The sequence below is a fragment of the Chenopodium quinoa genome, unplaced genomic scaffold, assembly GCF_001683475.1.
Source record: "Chenopodium quinoa cultivar QQ74 unplaced genomic scaffold, ASM168347v1, whole genome shotgun sequence".
Taxonomy (NCBI): Eukaryota; Viridiplantae; Streptophyta; class Magnoliopsida; order Caryophyllales; family Amaranthaceae; genus Chenopodium; species Chenopodium quinoa.
Window position 1 is genome coordinate 554,217 of NW_018745260.1, and position 20,482 is coordinate 574,698.

The following is a 20,482-nucleotide window of genomic DNA, read 5'->3' on the forward strand; positions in this document are numbered from 1 at the left end:
TTTTCAACCCTCACTCCTCCAAAATCAACCAAATTTGGCCTATATGGCTAAAACATGTATTATGTTAGGTTAAAGTTATCATACGTTGAACAAGTTCCAAAAGTGCTCTCTCGAATCTTCATCAACCTCTCTATAATTCCTCCAAGGCTGAACATAGTAGCCGGTTAGCGAGTCGGAGAGCACATTCTTCACCGGCCTATCATCAAACCTATAATAAAGGATAGACATTCATTTAAGTAGATAATCAACAAAAAGTGAACAAAACATGGTTAAAGTAATACAAATTCACTTTATCAAAGTAAATACGAATTTAAGGATATTTCATTATACAAATACATACGCACCAAAGTGTGGAAGGGTCAAACTCTAGCAAGTCATTAGGATGCGGGTCCTGTAGCTCCTGTTCCTGAAGCTGTTGTTGCTCCTGTTGCCCTTGTATATTTTTGACGATTTCTTGAGAGGCCCCCAAATCATGTGCCTCCGCTTCCTCCATTGACTCATCCTCGTCAACACGTACAACCGGAGATTTCCCCTTAGACTTTCTCCTCTTGGACGTTTCTCCTTTATTTCCTCCTCCCATGCTGACCACCTGAAAAAGTTATTAGTACCATAATCGCACATTGTAAATTCATAAATTAGATCCATAAGACATTAAAATAATAAAATGAGACCAAAAATTTAATGCAATATTACAAATCCGAGTAGTCATTAAAAACTAAAAATTCGAAGACAATAGTAAAAGGAGTAACTACATATTTTCCTCTTCATTAATCTTATCACTACTACCACTATCATTATCACTATCATTATTACTATCACTAGTGTCATCTAAAAATACATCGATGTCCTCTTCTTCGTCACTATCACTGGAGCCAATGCTTTCTTCTTCTTCTTCATCGCTTGAGATAATAAAGCCATCGTCATCATCATCACTATCAAGTTCATAGTCTGTAATGTCATTTGGTGGACAAAGCGTTGCATGTATTTGTGGGGAAGGACCCTGCAAAAACTCTAAATCCACCGGAGCATCAATCACCGACCTTGTTTGAGTTCTAAATACAGCCCACCATTGAACCCGATCACGTTTAAGGCTAGGGTAAGATGCATAATACACTTGAGACACTTGGTAAGATAAGACAAATGGATCATACTTGGGATACTTCTTAGTATGATTTACTTCGACAAGCTTGTATTGTTCATGAATGTTCATTCCTTTACCACAATCCATCCAACTACAACTAAACAAAATAGTCTTGTACTCTTTTTAGGGACCGGTGTAGACAAGTTCAATTATGTCGTTTAAAATGCCAAAGTACTCTCCACCGTCCTCACTTGAGACACACACCCCGTAATTCATCGTAGATTTGTGTTTCCCATAGGACTGTGTGTGGAAATTAAAGCCACCGACAAATATCTGGTTCCAAGTTCGAACACGCTTGAAAGGCCTCATAGACAATGCTCGCAACACATCGGAACTTGGTTTTTGTTCTCTCACCTATAACTGTTACGAATACAAGTGTCACACTAATTGAAATGAAATATATTATATTATATTATCACAAATTAATCGAGATGCAATGTTCGAAAGGTATTGTCACCTTGTGATGAAACCAATCAGGGAATTCACTTTCGCATTTCTCCATGACATCTTCTCGACGCAAATAAGTTCGAGTACTAAGAATGTAGTCCTCAAACTGCCTAATAGATTAATGACACATTAAATTTAAGGGATTTTCAAAAGTTTATCGTAAACATATATACCTTTCGTATTCACCAAGAATGCCGGTATTTCTTAAAACGAACAAATGAGCACGTTCGAGTTCCTTGTCATCTAAATACCGAGTTTTACCCAAATTTGACACACGACCCTTATCCACCGTGAACAACTCTGGGATTTCATCGTTGTCAGCCGGGGATTCCATATCAGCATTCACATTTCGACCTAGATCTCGTGTTTTTGTGTCAGTTGAGGGCTGAAAGTAATTGGAGCAGAAGTTTGATATCTCTTCAGTGAGATAAGCGTTGCATATGGAACCTTCAACACGAGGTTTATTACCAATTTTTCGTTTCAGGTGATCGAGGAACCTATAATTATGTTTATGTAGCCGTAGAAGTATAAGTAACGGAAATCAATGAAAGAGATGAAAGTAAGAGTTGAGAAAGGACCTTTGATTTACCTTTCGAAAGGATACATCCACCGATATTGAACAGGTCCACATAACTTGCCCTCATATGGCAAATGAATTGGTAAATGCTCCATGGAGTTGAAGAACGATGGGGGGAAAACCTTCTCATGCTTGCACAGGTTCTCAGATATGTTTTTTTCCAATCGCTCCATGTCGCTAACTGTAATTGTGTAGCAACATAAATCGCGAAAGAATTGGCTTATCTCTGTAATTGCATTCCAGATATGGGTAGGGAGCAATTCTCTCAAAGCAGTGAGCAACAACCTCTCCATGAACACGTGACAATCATGACTTTTCATTACATGTAACTTACCTGATTGCAAATCAACGCATCGGCTCAAATTGGAAGCGTAACCATCAGGAAACCGCAGTTGTTTGACCCACTCACACAAAACCTTTCTCTGAGCCTTGTCAAGAGCAAATGGAGCCTTTGGCATGAATTCTTTTCCTTTATCATCCTCTTGAAGATGTAGCTGGGGCCGTTTACAGTATTTAGCAATGTCATTCCGAGATGATGGGGTGTCACAAGATTGCTTTTTCATGTCCATTATAGTGTGAATCAACTGATCAAAAAAGTTTTTTTCAACGTGCATGACATCTAAGTTGTGACGAACAAGCAGATGTTTCCAATATGGAAGGTCCCATAGAGTGCTTTGCTTAAACCACCCTTTTTTTGCATTCTTGACACGTTTCAGTGCCTCGTGGCCATCTGTTGCTTTCGGGAGGTTTTTCACACATTCCCAAAGTTCCTCTCCTGACATGATGTGAGGTGGTGAACCTTTTTCGACTTTGTTTTTACAAAATGCATTTTTACTATTTCGAAAAGGATGATTTGTCGGAAGGAATTGACGATGGCAGTCAAACCAAGAAACCTTACCATAATTTTCGAGCCAAAATGCTTTGCTTTTCTCCATGCAATATGGACAAGCCTTCTTACCAGCTGTGGTCCAACCAGATAACATACCATAAGCCGGGAAGTCACTAACGGTCCATAGGATGGCTGCTCGAAGATTGAAATTTTGTTTTCTCGAAATATCGTAAGTATTTGCCCCAACTTCCCACAACTGTTTCAACTCGTGTATGAGCGACTGGATGTAAACATCCAAGTTGCCCTTAGGGTTTTTAGGACCAGGAACGAGTAACGAAAGAAACATGAACTGTCTTTTCATACACATTAACGGAGGCAAGTTATAAGGGGTCAAAATGACAGGCCAACATGAATATTGTCCCCCTAACTGACCATGTGGAGCAAATCCATCCGTACATAAGCCAAGTCGAACATTACGAGGTTCAGAGGCAAACTCAGGAAAGCAACTATCTAGGTGTTTCCATGCTTCACTATCGCTAGGGTGTGCCATTGTGCCTTGAACTCGAGGATTTTTAGCATGCCATGTCATTTCCTCAGAAATGTTTTTAGTTGCAAAAAGCCTTTGCAACCTAGGTGTGATAGGGAAATAAAATAGAACATTCAAAGGCACTAAGCTACCTTTAGAAGTCTTCTTGTATCGGTCGCTGCCACACACCATACATGTAGATAATTGAGCATCATCTTTCCAAAACAACATACATCCTTTCGGGCATGCATGAATCTTTTCATGGGGCAGCTCTAACCCCTTAACAATTTTCTTGACCTCATAGAATGTCTCGGCCATGTGGTTGTTGTTAGGAATTGCTTCATTAACCAAAGAAGCAAATCCATCAACACATCTGTGCGGCAAATTATACTCACACTTTAGGCTAGTGATTCTAGAAGTCATCTCTAACACAGACAATGAACTCCCTTCGTACAACGGTTGTTCAGAAGCCCTTAACAAATCAAAAAATGGCTTGGCTTGTGCATTAGGCTCCTCCTCTAATGAAACAGGTGGCTCTTTGGAATGGCCTTGATCTTGAGACTGACCAAAGGCATCCAAAACCATTTCACGATATTCATTTGACTCCCTTCTACGAGTTCCTGGAAACCCTTCCCCATGACACATCCACTCGTAATAATTAGGTAAAAAACCGCTGCGATACATATGAAGTTTGACCGTATCTGGATACCAGAGACGTTTGTTTTTGCATTTAAAACATGGACACCTAACTTCATTCGGGTTGCTACTCTCAGGATGATCTTCCACATATTTAAGGAATTCATCTACCCCCTTCAAGAACTCAGGATTAATAGAATTCCCAACCTTCCTTTCGTACATCCAACTACGTTCTTTTTGTTTCATGATTACAAGTTCTACACAACTAACACATATGCCATTAATCACATTAGTCATAAAGCACAATATATATTTATTGTAGATCAAACTGTTATGGAAATGCAAATGAGAAGAGAAATGATTTCCAAGGGTCCTTAACACTCCAACCTAACCCATCCTTGTACGTTCAATCTCACTAGTGAATGTATGCCATAATTTCAATTCTATGGAAAATCCGGCAGCATCTCCCTACAGTTCCCCGAGTACACAATATAGGCGATTAGAAACACCTATATATGTACCTAGAGAACATTGTAGAGAAATGACAAGCAAGGATCTTCCTTAGAATTAAAACAAAGGAATACATTCACCACCTAAGTGAGAATAAACCTACAAGGACAGTCCCAACCGGGGACTATTCAAGACATACACCTAATGTGTATGCCTTGAACGGGTATCTAGGCATATGATTATGCAAATGATTTTTAAAAAAAATATATATACTTAACTAACATACATATTATTAAACAAATATATCAAGCTTAAACTAAACAAGAGAAACAAATCAAACCAAACCAAAGTAAACTAATATATTATATTAAACTAAACCAAACCAAACTACCGTTTTATATATTAAATTAAACTAACATATTTCTTAAAAAAAAAAACTAAATTAAGATACTTTATATTAAAATAAATTAAACTACAACACATTATATTAACATAATATTAACTAAACTACATTATGTTAAACTAAACTAAACCAAACTAACATTGTTTATTTTAAAGTTCAAGGGAGCAATTAATTAATTCTAAGATTTATTTAAATATATATATACTTAACTAACATACATAATATTAAACAAATATATCAAGATTAAACTAAACAAGAGAAACATATCATAACACCATACTATTAATATAAACCAAATCAAACCAAACCAAAGTAAACTAATATATTATATTAAACTAAACCAAACCAAACTACCGTTTTATATATTAAATTAATCTAACATATTTCTAAGAAAAAAACTAAACTACAATAAGGTACTTTATATTAAAATAAATTAAACTAAAACACATTATATTAACATAAACTTAACTAAACTACATTATGTTAAACTAAACTAAACCAAACTAACATTATATTGTTTTTTTAAAGAGAAGGGAGCCATTAATTACTTATAAGAGATCACCAATGTCACTAAATTAACCAAACTAAAAGTTATTGAATATCTAACAACCAAAGTAAGATACACATATACATTATATTAGGGTTTGTAATGTAACTAACCTTTAGATCTACACTTCTTTTTAACAATTAAACCAACAAAATTGTACAAATCCAACAACAAAATTAAAATAAAAAATAATAATTAAGGGTTTATAAGTAAACAAAATTAAATTGAAAAAAAAGGGGGAAAGCAAAGGCAACTTACTCTCAGACGGAGGTGGGGCATCGCCGGAAACAACCAAGGGCCGGTGGGTTCAGTCACGGCTTGGGGACAGAGGTGCGGAAACAAAATTAATTGACAATTGCACATACTTACCTAGACGCGGCGGCTCGCCGGAAACCACCAGGGCTCAAAAGCTCGCCGGAAACCTTCCTCCCTTCCTCCTTATCTTTCTCTTTCCCGTTCTCTTTCTCCTCTCTCTTTCTTTCCCATTCTTTTTCTCCTCTATATTTCCCGTTCTCTTTCTCGGCGGCTGATGTGCAAGTATCGCCGGCGTAAACAAATTACCACCGCCGCCGCGACATTCTCCTCTCTCCTTCTCTCTCTCCTTCTCTTTCTCTCTCTCCTCGCGCTGCTTCACTTCTCTCTCTAATTTTCAATTATTTCCCCCTTGTTTTTTAGGGCAAGGTCGCAATTTCAATTTTGAAAAAAATGACAGTAGAATTTACGACGGAATTTTTTTTTCCGTCGTAATTTAAAACTTACGACGGAATATTTCGTCGCAAAACACTTTACGACGGAATATTCCATCGCAAGTTTTAAATTACGACGGAAATAAATTCCGTCGTAAATTTTACGAGGGAAAAAGCGTCGTAATCGAAATTTTCCGTCGTTAAATTGCGACGAAATATTTTCCGTCGCAAATATCCACCTTTATGACGGAAAAACATATCCGTCGTAAGCATTCCGTCGCAATTTAGCCTATTTCTAGTAGTGCGCAGTAATAACCACCACACTCCCCTGATTTCCCTCTCCTCTTCTCACTGACCCGCAACACCAATCATCCAACCAAACCAGCCTCAGCAACCCACCACCAATCCGCAACCAACACCACCTATCAGCCCACCACAACCGCACCAGCACCTCAACTCCAATTCACCGCAGCCACTCAATTTCAGCCACCAATTAATCTCCTCCATCCACCCTTTGCGCACAGCAACACCAGCCACAAAACCAGAGCAGCCACGCACCTAAACCAACATCAACCCCCGAACCACCGTCAACAACCAGCATCAATTAAGCAACAAATCGCAAATTCCCGCAGCTCCAATCACCAATTCACATGAGCAAAATGCAATTTCAATTGGGTTCGAGCAAACCGTTGAGAGTTCGGTCGAAGTACGAGTCATAAACTTTCAAAGTTTTGTAAATTGAAGTGGTGTGGTCGAACACACCCATGGTTCGACCAAACCAACCCCGTAGTTCGGCCGCACCAACCCATGGTTCAACCGAACCACTTCACGAGCTTCGCACATGATAATTAATGAGATCGAACGGTTGATATTGAAGGTGAAGGGTGATGCTTGATGATTACCGTTGATGATTGTTGTTGATGGTTGATGGTGGTGATGATGCGTGGTGATGGTGTTTGAATTGGAGTAGCCACGAAATGAAGAGGGGCAAAAAACAATTAGTCTGATTGTTTTATTTTTTTCATAGCTTTTCCTTGTTTTCCCCTTTTTATTTTATTTTTCCTTTTTATTTTATTTTATCTTTTTTGCTTTTTTAGTTTTTAGTTTAGTTATTTTAATTGTTTTATTTCTTTTTAATTTCTTTTATATTATTTTAACTTGTATTATAAATACCCTCTTTGGGTTTATTTTCTAACAACTTTTAATCAACATTATTTTACCTAGTATTAGATTAGTTTAGTCTATTTTATTTTCTCTCTCTAGTTTAAGAGTAGTGAAGAGAGAGAAAGTTGGATTTCCATCGAGTTTTTGAGAGGTTGAAGAAGCAACTTTGTGGAACTTCTTCTCATCTATTCAATGAGCATTTTCTAAATTTCTCTCATCTTTATTTCTTTGCTTAATTCTTAGTTTTTGCTTTTTGTTTGTTGATTTGAGTAGATTAATTAGTTTGTTTGTTTAATCTTGTTTTTATTCTTATTTTACCTTGTTTTCCATGTCTTTCTTCATTATGTTATCTTAGGTCTTGTTCTAGGGAATGGGATGATGGTTATATTAATGAATTGAATGTTTGATTGTGATTAGTATGAAATTGTTTCTTGATTATTGTGTATGGGTGATGCTTTTATGGATTAGAATCTTTCTAGCTAATCGATTTTATGCTCTTAATTGTGCTTTCAATCAATTGTGCGAGAGTGAGTTGGTTGAGAGCCCTAAATTCTTCCATACCTTTGCTAGGGTAGTTGCACGAGAGTGAATTAGTTTAGTAGGATAATTAACATGCTTAATTGTGCGAGAGTGAGTTAAATGTGTTGATGTTCCTAATCGAGGTCATTTTCATCTATTTGTATGATGTTCTTTAATACATTGATGTTATTGGATTCCACTTTCCCTAGTTTAAGTTATTTGTTCTTAGTCGTGTTTAATTTAACCTCTCTCTATCTCACGACCTTTCCTAGTAGTCTAGTTGGCACAAATTAATACACTTAGTCCTTTTGGGTTCGACCCTTTACTGGCCACTCACTAGTTTAGCGTAAGTTTAGGTATTATAAATTTCTAATTTGGTCAGGGTTAGTAGACCAACGACCTACTTCCAACGTCGATCAATTCACCAGTGCGGAGATGTGTAAGAAATGCGAGGGGGACTTTTCTCTAGGATTAATAATCTGTGGAAGCTCGTCTAGCATAGCCTTGTAATTCTCATTGATGCAAAGGGCTAGGATAGAAATCACCCACCCAATTGGATGCATCCCGAAAGGCAAACTCCATCACGAATATCCAAGAATCGAGAGATCAAAATCTACATGAAATCTACCGACTCAATCTCAAAGTCATTTTGGTCGGCTATCCACAACCACCAAAGCTCCTCATGGGATATAGCTCCCAAAGAGTCCTTGGAGAAAAGAGCGTATGTGAGGATTCGGTTGAAATATCACATAGCCGGATGAATCTTAGAAGCGGACTTTGAAGTCTGAGGGTCATACTTTCCTACTTCCGAGATACTCCTCCACCAACGTTGCTCATCATATCCATGCTCACTTGCCATTCTACTATGAAGCGGATAGATACAATGATCCGGATCCTCGGCCTAGGGAAACTTGAAATATGAACATACTTGAGCATCCGTCAAAGAGTGATCATTGTTGAAGATTTGGAAAGTCAAAATCTTTGAGTAATTTGCACCTGGTTCATGGACAACCTCGAGAGAAGAAAGGAATTCATAAGTCACCCTAGCATAGGTAGGGGCATTAAAATCCAATAAGTCTAAAAGATCAAGGCCTTCCGCAAGGAGACGAAAATCCTCATCAGTCCCTAGAAATTTTGTTGTCGTTTGATCATAGAAACGCGTTGGCCTAAGATTTCTCTTTGAAAGACGTTTGAAGCACTCCCAATAAGATTCCTTTGAAAACTCAAGGCCATAAGTTTCCTATACCTCCGGTGGAGGCAGAACAATATTCCTTGGCTTGCTTGAACTAGCTCTAGCTCGCTTCTTATAACGAAGTGTGGCCATCTACAAAGTATCAAGACTAAGAATAAGTAGTTGTTCAATCAAGAAGCACAAAATGGAAATATTTCACAATAGAAACAAGAAATGGTAAAAAATGAACAATGCCATTGATAACATCATGAATATTAAGAAAAAAAAACATGGATTGAAAGCAAACTTGAACATAAGAAACCAAATCATGAGTCAATTTGAAAAATGAATCCCAAACATTGAATTATCAAAGATATGAAACTAATCTAAAGAAAACCCATGAGAGAGAAAATATCCAACAATTATTATTCAAGAATCCAATCAAAGTTCACACATTTATCACGAGGAAACTTCAATTCGAAGAACTACTCTTGCTAGTTGATTCTCTCTCGCCATCTTGCCAATCTCTATAATACTTCACAACATCCTCAATGATGTCCACCGCTACTTCTTCTGTCTTATTCATAATGGGACCTCCGGCTCCTCCATCTAGGCATGACTTGCCTTAGGGACTTAGGCCTTAATAGAAAATTTGAATAATTTGATATGTTGGAATCCCGTGGTGAGGACACTCCCTTTGATACTCCTTATACCTCTCCCATGCTTCATAGAGGATCTCACTTGGCTTTTGTTTGAAACCATGAATCAAAGCTCTTGCCTCCGCCTTTTTCTTTTGTAGATAGAAACGAGTTAGAAATTCCTTTGTAACCTCGTCCCATGTCGTTAGAGAATATGGCTTAACGTCCTTGTCTAGCCATTCCAAAGCATGCCCAATGAGAGAAAAGGGAAAGACCTTGAGGCGGATGAATTGTTGGGAAACTCCGTTAACCTTGATAGTATTGTAATACTTTTTAAACTCCTTAAGATTATTTAGCGGGCTCTCATGCTTGGCTCCACTAAATTTTCGCCTTTCTATCAAAGTGATCATAGCCGGCCTAATTTTAAAATCATTTGCCGGTGTTATAGGTGGAGCAATTACACTCTAAAACCTATATGCTCTAGGGATCCCCAATTATTTCAATGCCACTCTCATATTCTCTCCCATTCTTGCTTGGTCCTCTTGTTGCGGTTCTTCTTCGCTTGAAATGCTAGAGCTAAAAGATTGCCTAGCAACCCTTAGTTTTGTAATAGTCATCTCAATCTCCAGATAAAATGGTACAAGCTAATGACCACGTGCTCTATGCATACAACTTAAAGGAAATGATTAGTAGCACGGCTACAAGTGTAGCCTTAAATAGGAAAATCTTTTTGTTTTTTTAAGAATGAACTAGACTCAACAACTATAACAAAGCACCAATGTCATTCCCCGGCAACGGCACTATTTTGACAAGGGGTGGAACTAGGTCGTTGTTTTATTCTCCCTAAGTCAAACTAAATTTGTAAACACTTAACAAACCTTATACGGGGATAGGGCAAGCTAAGGGTAAAACCCAAAGGAATGAATCAAAATAATGTTATAGTCTAACGTTAAGCTATTTCGAGGAATTGTCATAGGTTTAGTATGGTAACTAGGATAACAAGAATCAAGAATTCAATCAAATTGCTAAACACTAGGGATATAGGTTCCACATGCAAGTTAAACAATCATGCTAGTTGATAGATTACCTGATTGACTCAAACGTTGCAAAGGACAAACATAAATTGCAATCAAAGTAATTCAAGGGTTATCTCCTATAAACCATACTAGTTCACTATGAATGATTAACAAGGAGAATCACAATCAAATTCAATTAATTAGAGCAATTCCCAAATCAATTGTTCGTGTCATTGTAATTTACAATGCAATCTAGATTAATCTTATAGGTTGATCACTCCTAGTCTAATTAATCACATGCATAACTATGTCAACCAAATTAATTTCAACAATCAATCAATCAACGATCATCAACTAACAATAATCATCAATCAAGCACGCTTCCCCCCTATGTTCAATGTTGATTGGATCTTGGCTCTCCTATTTGAGGTACACTTAATTACCTTTTTCTATAATTAAGCATAAGATATCCCGCATGATTGACACCGTTTGTGTTTACAGAACATGCTTAGAGTTGAGGGACTCAAGCGGCCATATGCCCGGAAGAGGGAGGAGGTAAAAAGAGCCATTAGTTCAGCTAGGAATTCACAAGATGTTGCTGAATATGAGTGTGCAACTAGTGAACTTGAATCTAAAGCCATCTTGATGCAAGAGGCTAGCAGCAAAGTTGTACCAGCTGCCCCAGTGGGACAGGCAATTGAGGTACAATGGATTGAAGGTGTCCTAGATGGCCTAAAAGGTCGTCTGAGGCCCATTAGGCAGGCAGATAATATGTCTCGTGTTCCATTGATGGCCAGGAGGTAATCACTCGTCTGGCTAGAAAAGAGTCCTAAGCGAATACCCGGATTGGGTGAAACGGCTGCTGATTGACGGATGTGCACTTGGTTTGCGGCAATCACTACTGTGATTGATTGACATAGGAACATTCCATACTCTTTAAAGTATCAAACATTCCAAATTCAATCAATCATACAAGCACTGTAACCAATCACATAGCCGCCAGGGGCAAGAATAGTCGGTATACTGTCTGAATTGCCGCATGCTTTAAAAAGATAGGCAAAATTTTCAAATTTCCAAATGAATATGCATAAATCGAAACAAAATAAAATTTCATCAAGCCGACTAAGTTGGCATTTTTTCATTCAAAACTGACAAAGAGCTGGATAAATATTATTAACCGGATAAACATCCGGAAGGAAAAGAAATTAAATTGTTATCCGACTCCACAGTCGGTAAAACTACAAATACTCGGCACGCTGGCCGGAAAGATCTAAAAATTCTAAAAACTTTGCATACTGCCGCTGAAAACATCAAAGCTGAGGTTGGGCCGCCTAGTTCTCCAGATGCTGGACCCCCTGATTTGTAGCTGCTTGGCTCTCCTAGGTGTTTTCCTCATCAAATTGGACATCAATGGCTTCCCCTTCCAAAGGGAGCTCATCGGCAGGCTCTTCCAATTCTATGTTCGCCTAGATGGCAAGGACTTGGGCTCCGGCTCATATTCTCCCTTAAATAAACTACAGTTTCAGCATATTGGAAAGTTATGGCCCACATGTGGTAGTCTTGATTGGTGTAAAGGGCAGCCTAGGCGATCTTTATCCGGGTGTCAGCGTCCTATTCATTTTCAGCAATCACGCGCTCCTACTCTGCCTTAATGATCGCCCTGAGATTCTTCTGGACCTGCTCCGCGTCCTTTTTCCGCCTTTCAACCTCTTCTTGAGGTTAGTATTCTCGTGGGAGACACCCTGCAAGGTCTGGAGGTCTTCCTCCGACTTATTAAGTTTGGATTCAGCCGTGGTGGCCTCTTTCCTTTGCCTCATCCAGAGCCTGCTTGAGACCCCTAAGTTTGTTTATATTTTGTTCTATCTTTTGTTTTAGCATTTATTTTATTTTTATAAGTGTGGGCAATCCCGATCATGTGGTCTATCACTCACTTGGCATTCATGTTTCTCAGGCACGGTACCAAGCACTCAACAAGTGAAGCAATCTGAGATGTGTTCATATCAAATTCATGTTCATGTCAAAGACATTGGAACACTTTCCCTTTTGTAAACTTTTATTTACTTTTTTGTTTTTTTTTTTTGCTATTTTAATCTTTTGAAGTCACTCAAGCTTTTTATGAAATTGAAAATTACATAAGTTTCACACCATTCCATCCCAAGGTTAGATAGATATGGGTTGAAAAACGGAAGGTCTATCGTTAGACGAGGCTCAAAGTGGTTTATCAAAAAAGGATTGCATATTTGAAGGGTGAAAGGTAATATGATGTGGCTACAAGGGGTGCCTCAAATCATTGGTACACCTTGTGCTTAGTTTGACATGGATTTTTTTTTACGCAATGCAATGTAATAATCTGATGCAAGGAAATAAATGCTTATTTTATTAAAAGGGAAAAAGAAAAACCTACAAAAAAAATCTAAGGGAAAATAAAAGGTGTCTATGCTAGACTTATTGGGGAAGGGAAGAATGAAAAAAAAATAGAAAAAGAGGTCATGAAATCTTGTCGTTGAAGCTCGCTCTTGTTTTGTGTCATTTTCTTTATCATCACCTAGTCTTCTTGCTAGCTAGAGGCAATGGGATCTTGTTTGCTTCTATGAGATCTTGAATGAGAATTTCAAACTTGTAGCATTCATCTATGGTATGAGCGTTTCCTTGATGGTACTTGCAATAAGAGTTGGGATTCCATCTCGAAGATCGATTTTCTGGCGTTGGATCTTTAGTATGGCCGATAGATTTGATTAATCCTCTACCATAGAAACAATCGAAAGCAACGTCATATGTCATTCTAATGGGTGCGAGCTCTCTTTTGGGTTTATTTTTAGATCCTTGATTATCCATGGCTAAGACTTCATTGTGATCAAAGGTACTAACATTGTTACTAGAGTGGGCGTTTTCGGAGGAAGAAGGATTGTCGTTCTTCTTTCCTTTCCAGCCAATGTGGTTACTATTCTTAGTAGCTTTTTGCTTTGCGAGGTCATCTTCGATTTCAATTCCGATGCCATAGACGGCCTTGAAAGTATTCAAATTATGTTGATAGTTTAAGTGAAAGGAATGGTGTCCTTCGAACAAGTGTACTATTTCGTTAGTGGGCTCACAATTATTAGAAAGCTAATATATTCAGTAAGGTTAAATGATCAGATTTCCTAGGTGGAGGCCGCTTCCGACAAGTAATATTAATGCATAATTAATATTACAGCTTAATCTTGACTTAACCCTTCAGGTCACACGCCCTTAGCAGTAAACGAACCGACTCGACGAATTAATTCGGAAGAAATTAATTCGTTGCCCGAGTATTAAATATTTAGACATCGGAAATTCGAGCTTAGAGCGTCGATACCGAGGTCGGAAGTCGAGTTAAAGCATTATATTAGCAAGATCCTAGGCATGATACTAACAAGATTAATAACAAACCCTAGCATGTCACTAAGCAATAAAAATCATATATTTAACCATAACATGATACTAACAATCATAAATATTAGGAAGAAAATAAAAGACATCATAACAATCATACTTGATATTAAAATTACCCTAGACATGATACTAGGAATTTATTTTAACAATCTAAACATGATTTCTACATCATAATATCAATAAAAACCATCAAAATACTTACTTTGATGCCTCGTACCTCTTTCTAATAACAAAATACACACGTTAGTAACTTCAAGGAAAATATGAAAACAAATAAATTAAATGAAATAATTGAAAGAGAGATTTGGGACCAAACCCTCAGAAATTAAACCTTTTACGTCTAGGGCGAAGTCAACTTCGAATACGGCTAGGTGTATCTAAGTCTTGAGAATGCGGAATTTTGTATTTGTGAAAAAGCTAGTTTAGAAAAGACAGAGAGAGAAATAATAGTCAAGAAAAACTTGTTGAGAATTGGTGGGAAAGAGAGAATTAGAGAATTGATGATTGCTGGTGAATGAAAGCGGAGGTTTTACGACGTTATTTATAAAGAAAATCAGCCAAAGGATAAAATATCAAAACAGAGTTCTAACGCAAATAAAATTCAATTAGTGCCAACGCTTGCTATTGGCTAGGGCTGTACACAATTTGGTCTGGACCGTAACCAAACCAGTCCAAACCATATTTTAGCGGTTTGGTTTGGTTTACGATTTATAAAATTATGGTTTGGTTCCGATTTTTTTGTAAATATGGTTTATGGTTTGGTTTGGTTTTGCGAAAATTATAAACCAAACCAAACCACAAACCAATAAATCGTATTTTAATATTAATAATTTTTAAATAAAAAAATATTTATTATATATTAAAAAAAAGGCTAAATTAGAAAATAACACCTGTTAAAAGACCTAATTTTGTTTTTAACACCTTAAGATTTCGAAGTTTAATTATAACACCTGTTAAAAAATAAAAATTTTGCTTTCACCACCAGATAACAGAAACTGTGACGGAATTTTTTGGTGGGGCCCACATAGTCGTTTACCCTCCAAATTCCATCCCCTTCAATTCGAATTTATCTTCTCTGTCATTTATTACCACCCAACTAATTTTGCTTCATTGAATTTCGTCTGCAAATCTTGAACAACCAAAATTACTGCGAACATTCAAACCCTATACTGATTATTGTGATTGAGAAATTGAGTTGGAAGAGGAGGTGTCAATATTGGAGCGAAACAAGTCAGCGAGATTCCGTCAGCCATTTCCAACATCCAAAAAGCTTGGACTTTTTCGTGGATTCTGACAGCAATAGGAGTAAGATTCCAATACAGGTACCTTTCGAACCCTTTAAGGTAGTTTTCAACAAGTATTGTGTGCTGCATTATGCCATTTGTGTGGGTGTAGTAGGGTAATTTGGGAAAAAAAATTAGGAACCCTAAGAACAGTAAAATGGGTTAATTTGTAATTAAAGTTGAATTTGATTAAATTAAGTATGATTTAGTGTAATGTGTGAATTATTTAGTTTAAATCATTGATTTTATTGACTGTTGACTGGTTTGTCATTGTGTTGGTTTAAATATGTTTGATTTTGTTGATTAAAGTATTGCGGTTGACTGTGTAATGGGGTTAGCTATGTTGGGTTTTATTGATTTGCTTTGCATTTGTTTATTAGGTAGAAAAATGGCCGACAACGAAGATGGATTAATTGATATAGTATTTAGAGTAGGGGGTGCTTTTGTTACTAAACAAGTGTCAAAATCAAAGCATTTGCTTTGTTGGTGTGGTGGGTTATGTTATTGGAGGAGGGATGTGGTAGTGGATAAGATAGATTTGCATTATTTGAGGGTAGCTGTTGTGCATGGGTTTGTGAACTTTAATGTCCATGTCCCACCTAACTACAGACTTTGGTATAAAGAAAGAGGTAGGACCTTTAACACAGGGAGAAGGGAGTTAGTAAATGAAGAGGAAGTGAAGGGGCTGCTGGAGACAGTGAATGGGGAAGGGTATGTTGAAGTATTTGTGACTGCTAATGAAACATTAAGGCCCATACATGAGATCCAGGCCCAGTCCACTCCAGTAAAGGCTGAGAGAAAGGGGAAGAAAAGTTCAGGTAAGCCTGCTGTAGTTAGGAAGAGCCCAAGAATTAACAAAAATGAGCCTAAGGTGAGGGAGGGTGAAGAATCTCCTAAACCTAGATCTAGACAAGGGATAGAAAGGGTTGAAGGGGTTTCTGCTGAGATTAAGGGGGTTCCTGGTAAAGGGAAGTTGTTGAGTAAGGGGAAACAAAAGGGTAAAGCTAAGCTTGAAAGGGGTTCTGGCAGTGTGAAGGTGTTGGATAAGGGAAAGGGAAAAAAAAATCTGTAGGCAAAGGATTGATTTTTGAGGATAGTAGTGAGGGCAGTGAGACTGGGAGGGAAGATGATTTTTCTTCAAGTGATGGGAGTGAGATTGACATAACTTGGGAGCCTGGAGAGGAGGAGTATGACAGTGGGGATGAGAGGTGGTTTGTGCAGAATTCTGAAGAAATTTTAGCTAAGGTAACAAGAAGTCTTGGGAAGCAGTTTGATGTACATGATGAGGGGGTTTCCAAGGATCCAAAGGCAAGGTTGACAGATAACTTGGATGTGAATGAGGTACAACTACAAGAAGAAATTGAGGGAGAATCAGATGACCTAAGGAGCTTGGATGGTTCATCTAATGAAGAGGACAAAAGTCCATGGTTTAATGACAAATCTGACTTCTCAAAGCCTGTTGTACTTGTTCATAGGCTTAGGTTTAGCAATGCTACAGTGTTGAGGAAAGCTTTAAGAGTGCATGCCATACAGAATAGGTATGAGTACTATTTTTTACACAATGATAGTACTAGGATTACTATTCAGTGTAGGAATAGGTGTGGGTGCAAGTTTGACACAAAGACAAGTAGGATGCCTTTGTGTATATGCAGGGGTGGAGTGAAGTGTAGTTTCAAGATCCATGCTACTAAGTTAAAAAGACAACAGACTTGGCAAATAAAAACCATGAAGTTGGAGCATAAATGTGTGAGAAGCAGGGAGAACAAGAAGGTCACAGCAGAGTTCATTGCTGAGAGGTATCTTGAGGATTCCAGAACTAACCCATCATGGAAGGTTAAGCAAATCAAGGATAGGGTGCTTCATGACTTGGGGGTAGAAGTGACCTACTACAGGGCTTGGATGGCAAGATGTAGAGTTAAGTTGATCATTTTTGGTTCAACAAGAGAGCAATATGCTAGGGTATGGGATTATGGGAAGGCTGTAATGAAATACAACCCTGGGTCTGGTTGTAATGTTGTGATTGATGGCATTGAAAAGCCTGAGCCTCCCTTGTTTATGAGGATGTTTATTTGTTTAAGGCCTTTGAAGGATGGGTTCTTGAAGGGTTGTAGGCCAATTATAGGGGTGGATGGCTGCCACTTGAAAGGAGGTTATCCAGGCCAGATTTTAGTTGCAGTCTCCAAGGATGGGAACAACAGCATTTACCCCATTGCTTGGGCAACTTGTGAGGTTGAAAACAGGGAGACTTGGGTCTGGTTTCTGGAATCCTTGATGCAATGCATTGGAAGTGCAGATGGGGCAGGCTTCACCTTCATGTCAGACAGGCAGAAGGTAATATTGTTTTGATTATTGTAGTCTTATTTTCTGTCCTGTTCTTTATTGTTTGAAGTGTGACAAGTAATTGTTGATGATGTTAAACAGGGACTGGTTGAAGCTCTGTCTGAAGTTGTGCCTAATGCAGAGACTAGGTTCTGTGTTAGGCACATTTGGGCAAATTTCAAGTTGAAGTTCACTGGATCAGTTTTCAAAGAGCTCTTTTGGAGTGCTGCAAGAGCAACAACATTTGTAAGTTTCTAGGTGACCTTAAATTATTTTGAATAAGTAAATGCATGATATTGTTCCTGTTCATGTACCTACTTCATGTAATAATGTTCCTGTTGTGTATAAAAGCAAAACAAGAGCAACAACAGTTGTGTATGTTATTCTTTCATGATAATGTTCCTGTTGTGGTTGTAGGTTGAGTTTCAGATAGCCATGCAACAGATTAGGGAGCTTGATGAGGATGCTTACAATTATTTGGAGAACATCCCCACTCATCACTGGTGCAGACATGCATTCAGTGACAGTTGCAGGTCCAACATGTTACTAAACAACATGTTTGAGACTTTCAACTCTGTTATCAGAGATGCAAGAGACAAACCTATCCTCACCCAAATGGAATGGATGAGGAGGTACATGATGAGGAGAAATAATGAGAAGTGGGAGGACTCCAAGGAAATCACAACCAACATCACTCCATATGTGCATAAGCTATTTCAGAGGATGAGCTATGTGGCTAGGAATTGCATAATTGAAGCTGCCAGGGATGACACTTATGAAGTGCAGCTAAATGATGACCAGGTTCTAGTTGACTTGCCAAATTGGTCTTGTTCCTGCAATCACTGGAAATTAACAGGCATCCCATGTATTCATGCATTTGCATGCATAATGGATCAGAGGGTTGATGCTGAGCAGTTTGTCCACCCCTATTACACTATGGACACTTACAGAGCAGCATATGAGCCTGCAATTCAACCTATGCCAGGCCCAAAGCATTGGGAGAGAGTGAACATGAGAGAGCCTCATCCACCAGCATTCAAACAGCAGCCTGGAAGACCTAAACAGAAGAAGAGGAAGCTGGAACCTGGGGAGGGAACATCTGCAACAGGAGGGGAGCAGGGAAGAAAGAGGAGGAAAAGTCATTGTAGGATTTGTGGTGGATTTGGCCACTATCCCAAGACTTGCAAGGGCCCACATGAACCTGAACCAACTGAGTAGAGAACTGCAGGAAGGCCTTCTTTAAATTCATCTTGGGTAGTTGAGCAAAGGAAGAAGAGGGAGATCAAAGCTGCTAAGAAGGTATGCTGTTGGATTTGTAACTTATCTTTTAAAATTTGTGATGAAATTGGATGTTGATACTTGTTTATTGGTATTTGTGTTTAATAAACAGAGTGCAATAGGGGCTGGTCCAAACAGCATTGGGAATAGGACTTTTCCCCAAGAGCAACCTGGCTGTGAACCATTGAGTAAGAGGAAAGGTTCACACAGTCAACAAGGGCAGCCACAAGCCAAGCATCACACCACCCCCTCTTCCAGCCAACCTGAACCAAATGCTACTGGAGTGCAGACAAGGAGGGCTAAGCTGCTGACTTCCAGACAAGGAGGGCTGACACAATGATGTTTGAATTGTTTTTCTGAACTTTAGTTGTTGGTTGTATTTTCTGAACAATCAGTTGCAATATTTGCAGCTTTACTTTTGGGTATAGGACAAGGATCCTGTTTTGTTAAATTAATAATTTGCTTTAAGGCTTTACCAGCCAATTTTGTTAGGCACTGCAACAACAAATTTGATCAACAACTTAAATGCAATATCAACTACTTAGGTACTTACTTAATTCTTTGCTTTCATAATTGTGTACATTAGTTTTCTTGCAATAGTGGTTCACTGCCACTTATAAATCATTACATTACCATATTACTGTTTCATGCAATTACTAGCATTACAAGTTATACTTAATGCATTACAAACCCCCTAATAAGAAGGATCACTAATATGACCAAACTAATCCCAACAGCAAGACTAAGAACAGAGTGATCTGATCTAGCATTCCTTCCATGCATCTCTTTGTTCATCTTGTTCCTGTCAGAGTTTAAAGCCTTGCATTTCATTTTCAGCCTGTCCACTTCATTCAGCAAACACCTCAACTGTCCACCAAGATCATCAACTTCCCTCTTGTAATCACTAATTTCCCCCTTCAACAGTTTCTTATCTAGCAACAAATTGTTGATCACCTCTGTTTGCCAGGCTGTCCCATCTTGTTCATCCACCCATTCAAATGCTTTACAACCTCTGCTCTCAGTTACAGGATCGTAGAACTTGCATGTTCTGAACTTACGACCAGGGTTCTCCCTTGTCCAACTGGTAAGCTTTGCAAAGGGAACACCACATTTGCACTTCTTCTCCTTTGAAGGTGAGAAACTTGTAGAAGACATTTCCTGCACCAATTTGCCATCCATAATAAGCAAAACCATTCGTACTATGAAAAAAATACAATTGAACCAAGGGAATTAAACAGTCACTCCTACAAATCAAAACCCCCAAATTATTTCTACAATGAACCCTAATTTCATTTTCTCGCAAATTACAGCACAATTAACACACAATGAACCCTAACTATTTACGAATTACATGACTATTGCCAGATACGACCTGAATTATGCATTTAAGTCAACAACATATAGATTAATTTACGCCTTATTTTTGAAAGATAAATTAGGG

General features: G+C 38.2%; 2 protein-coding genes and 1 long non-coding RNA gene across 3 annotated transcripts; 1 reads left to right on the forward strand and 2 right to left on the reverse strand.

Moving 5' to 3' along the window:
* Nucleotides 1–748: 748 nt before the first annotated feature.
* LOC110711341 lies at nucleotides 749–4,402 on the reverse strand. Its single transcript, XM_021889719.1, has 5 exons — nucleotides 2,178–4,402; nucleotides 1,762–2,085; nucleotides 1,599–1,698; nucleotides 1,333–1,495; nucleotides 749–1,212 (listed from the first exon to the last, which is right to left on the reverse strand). Exons 1-5 carry the CDS (start codon nucleotides 4,400–4,402, stop codon nucleotides 749–751), a joined length of 3,276 nt encoding a protein of 1,091 aa, XP_021745411.1.
* Nucleotides 4,403–19,018: 14,616 nt separating this feature from the next.
* Nucleotides 19,019–19,598, forward strand: LOC110711359. The gene is made up of 2 exons (XR_002509348.1): nucleotides 19,019–19,062; nucleotides 19,154–19,598. It is a non-coding gene; the product is annotated as an uncharacterized LOC110711359 (long non-coding RNA).
* Nucleotides 19,599–19,716: 118 nt separating this feature from the next.
* Nucleotides 19,717–20,235, reverse strand: LOC110711342. Its single transcript, XM_021889720.1, has one exon. The coding sequence runs from the start codon at nucleotides 20,233–20,235 to the stop codon at nucleotides 19,717–19,719; it is 519 nt and encodes a 172-aa protein (XP_021745412.1).
* Between the last annotated feature and the right edge of the window lie 247 nt (nucleotides 20,236–20,482).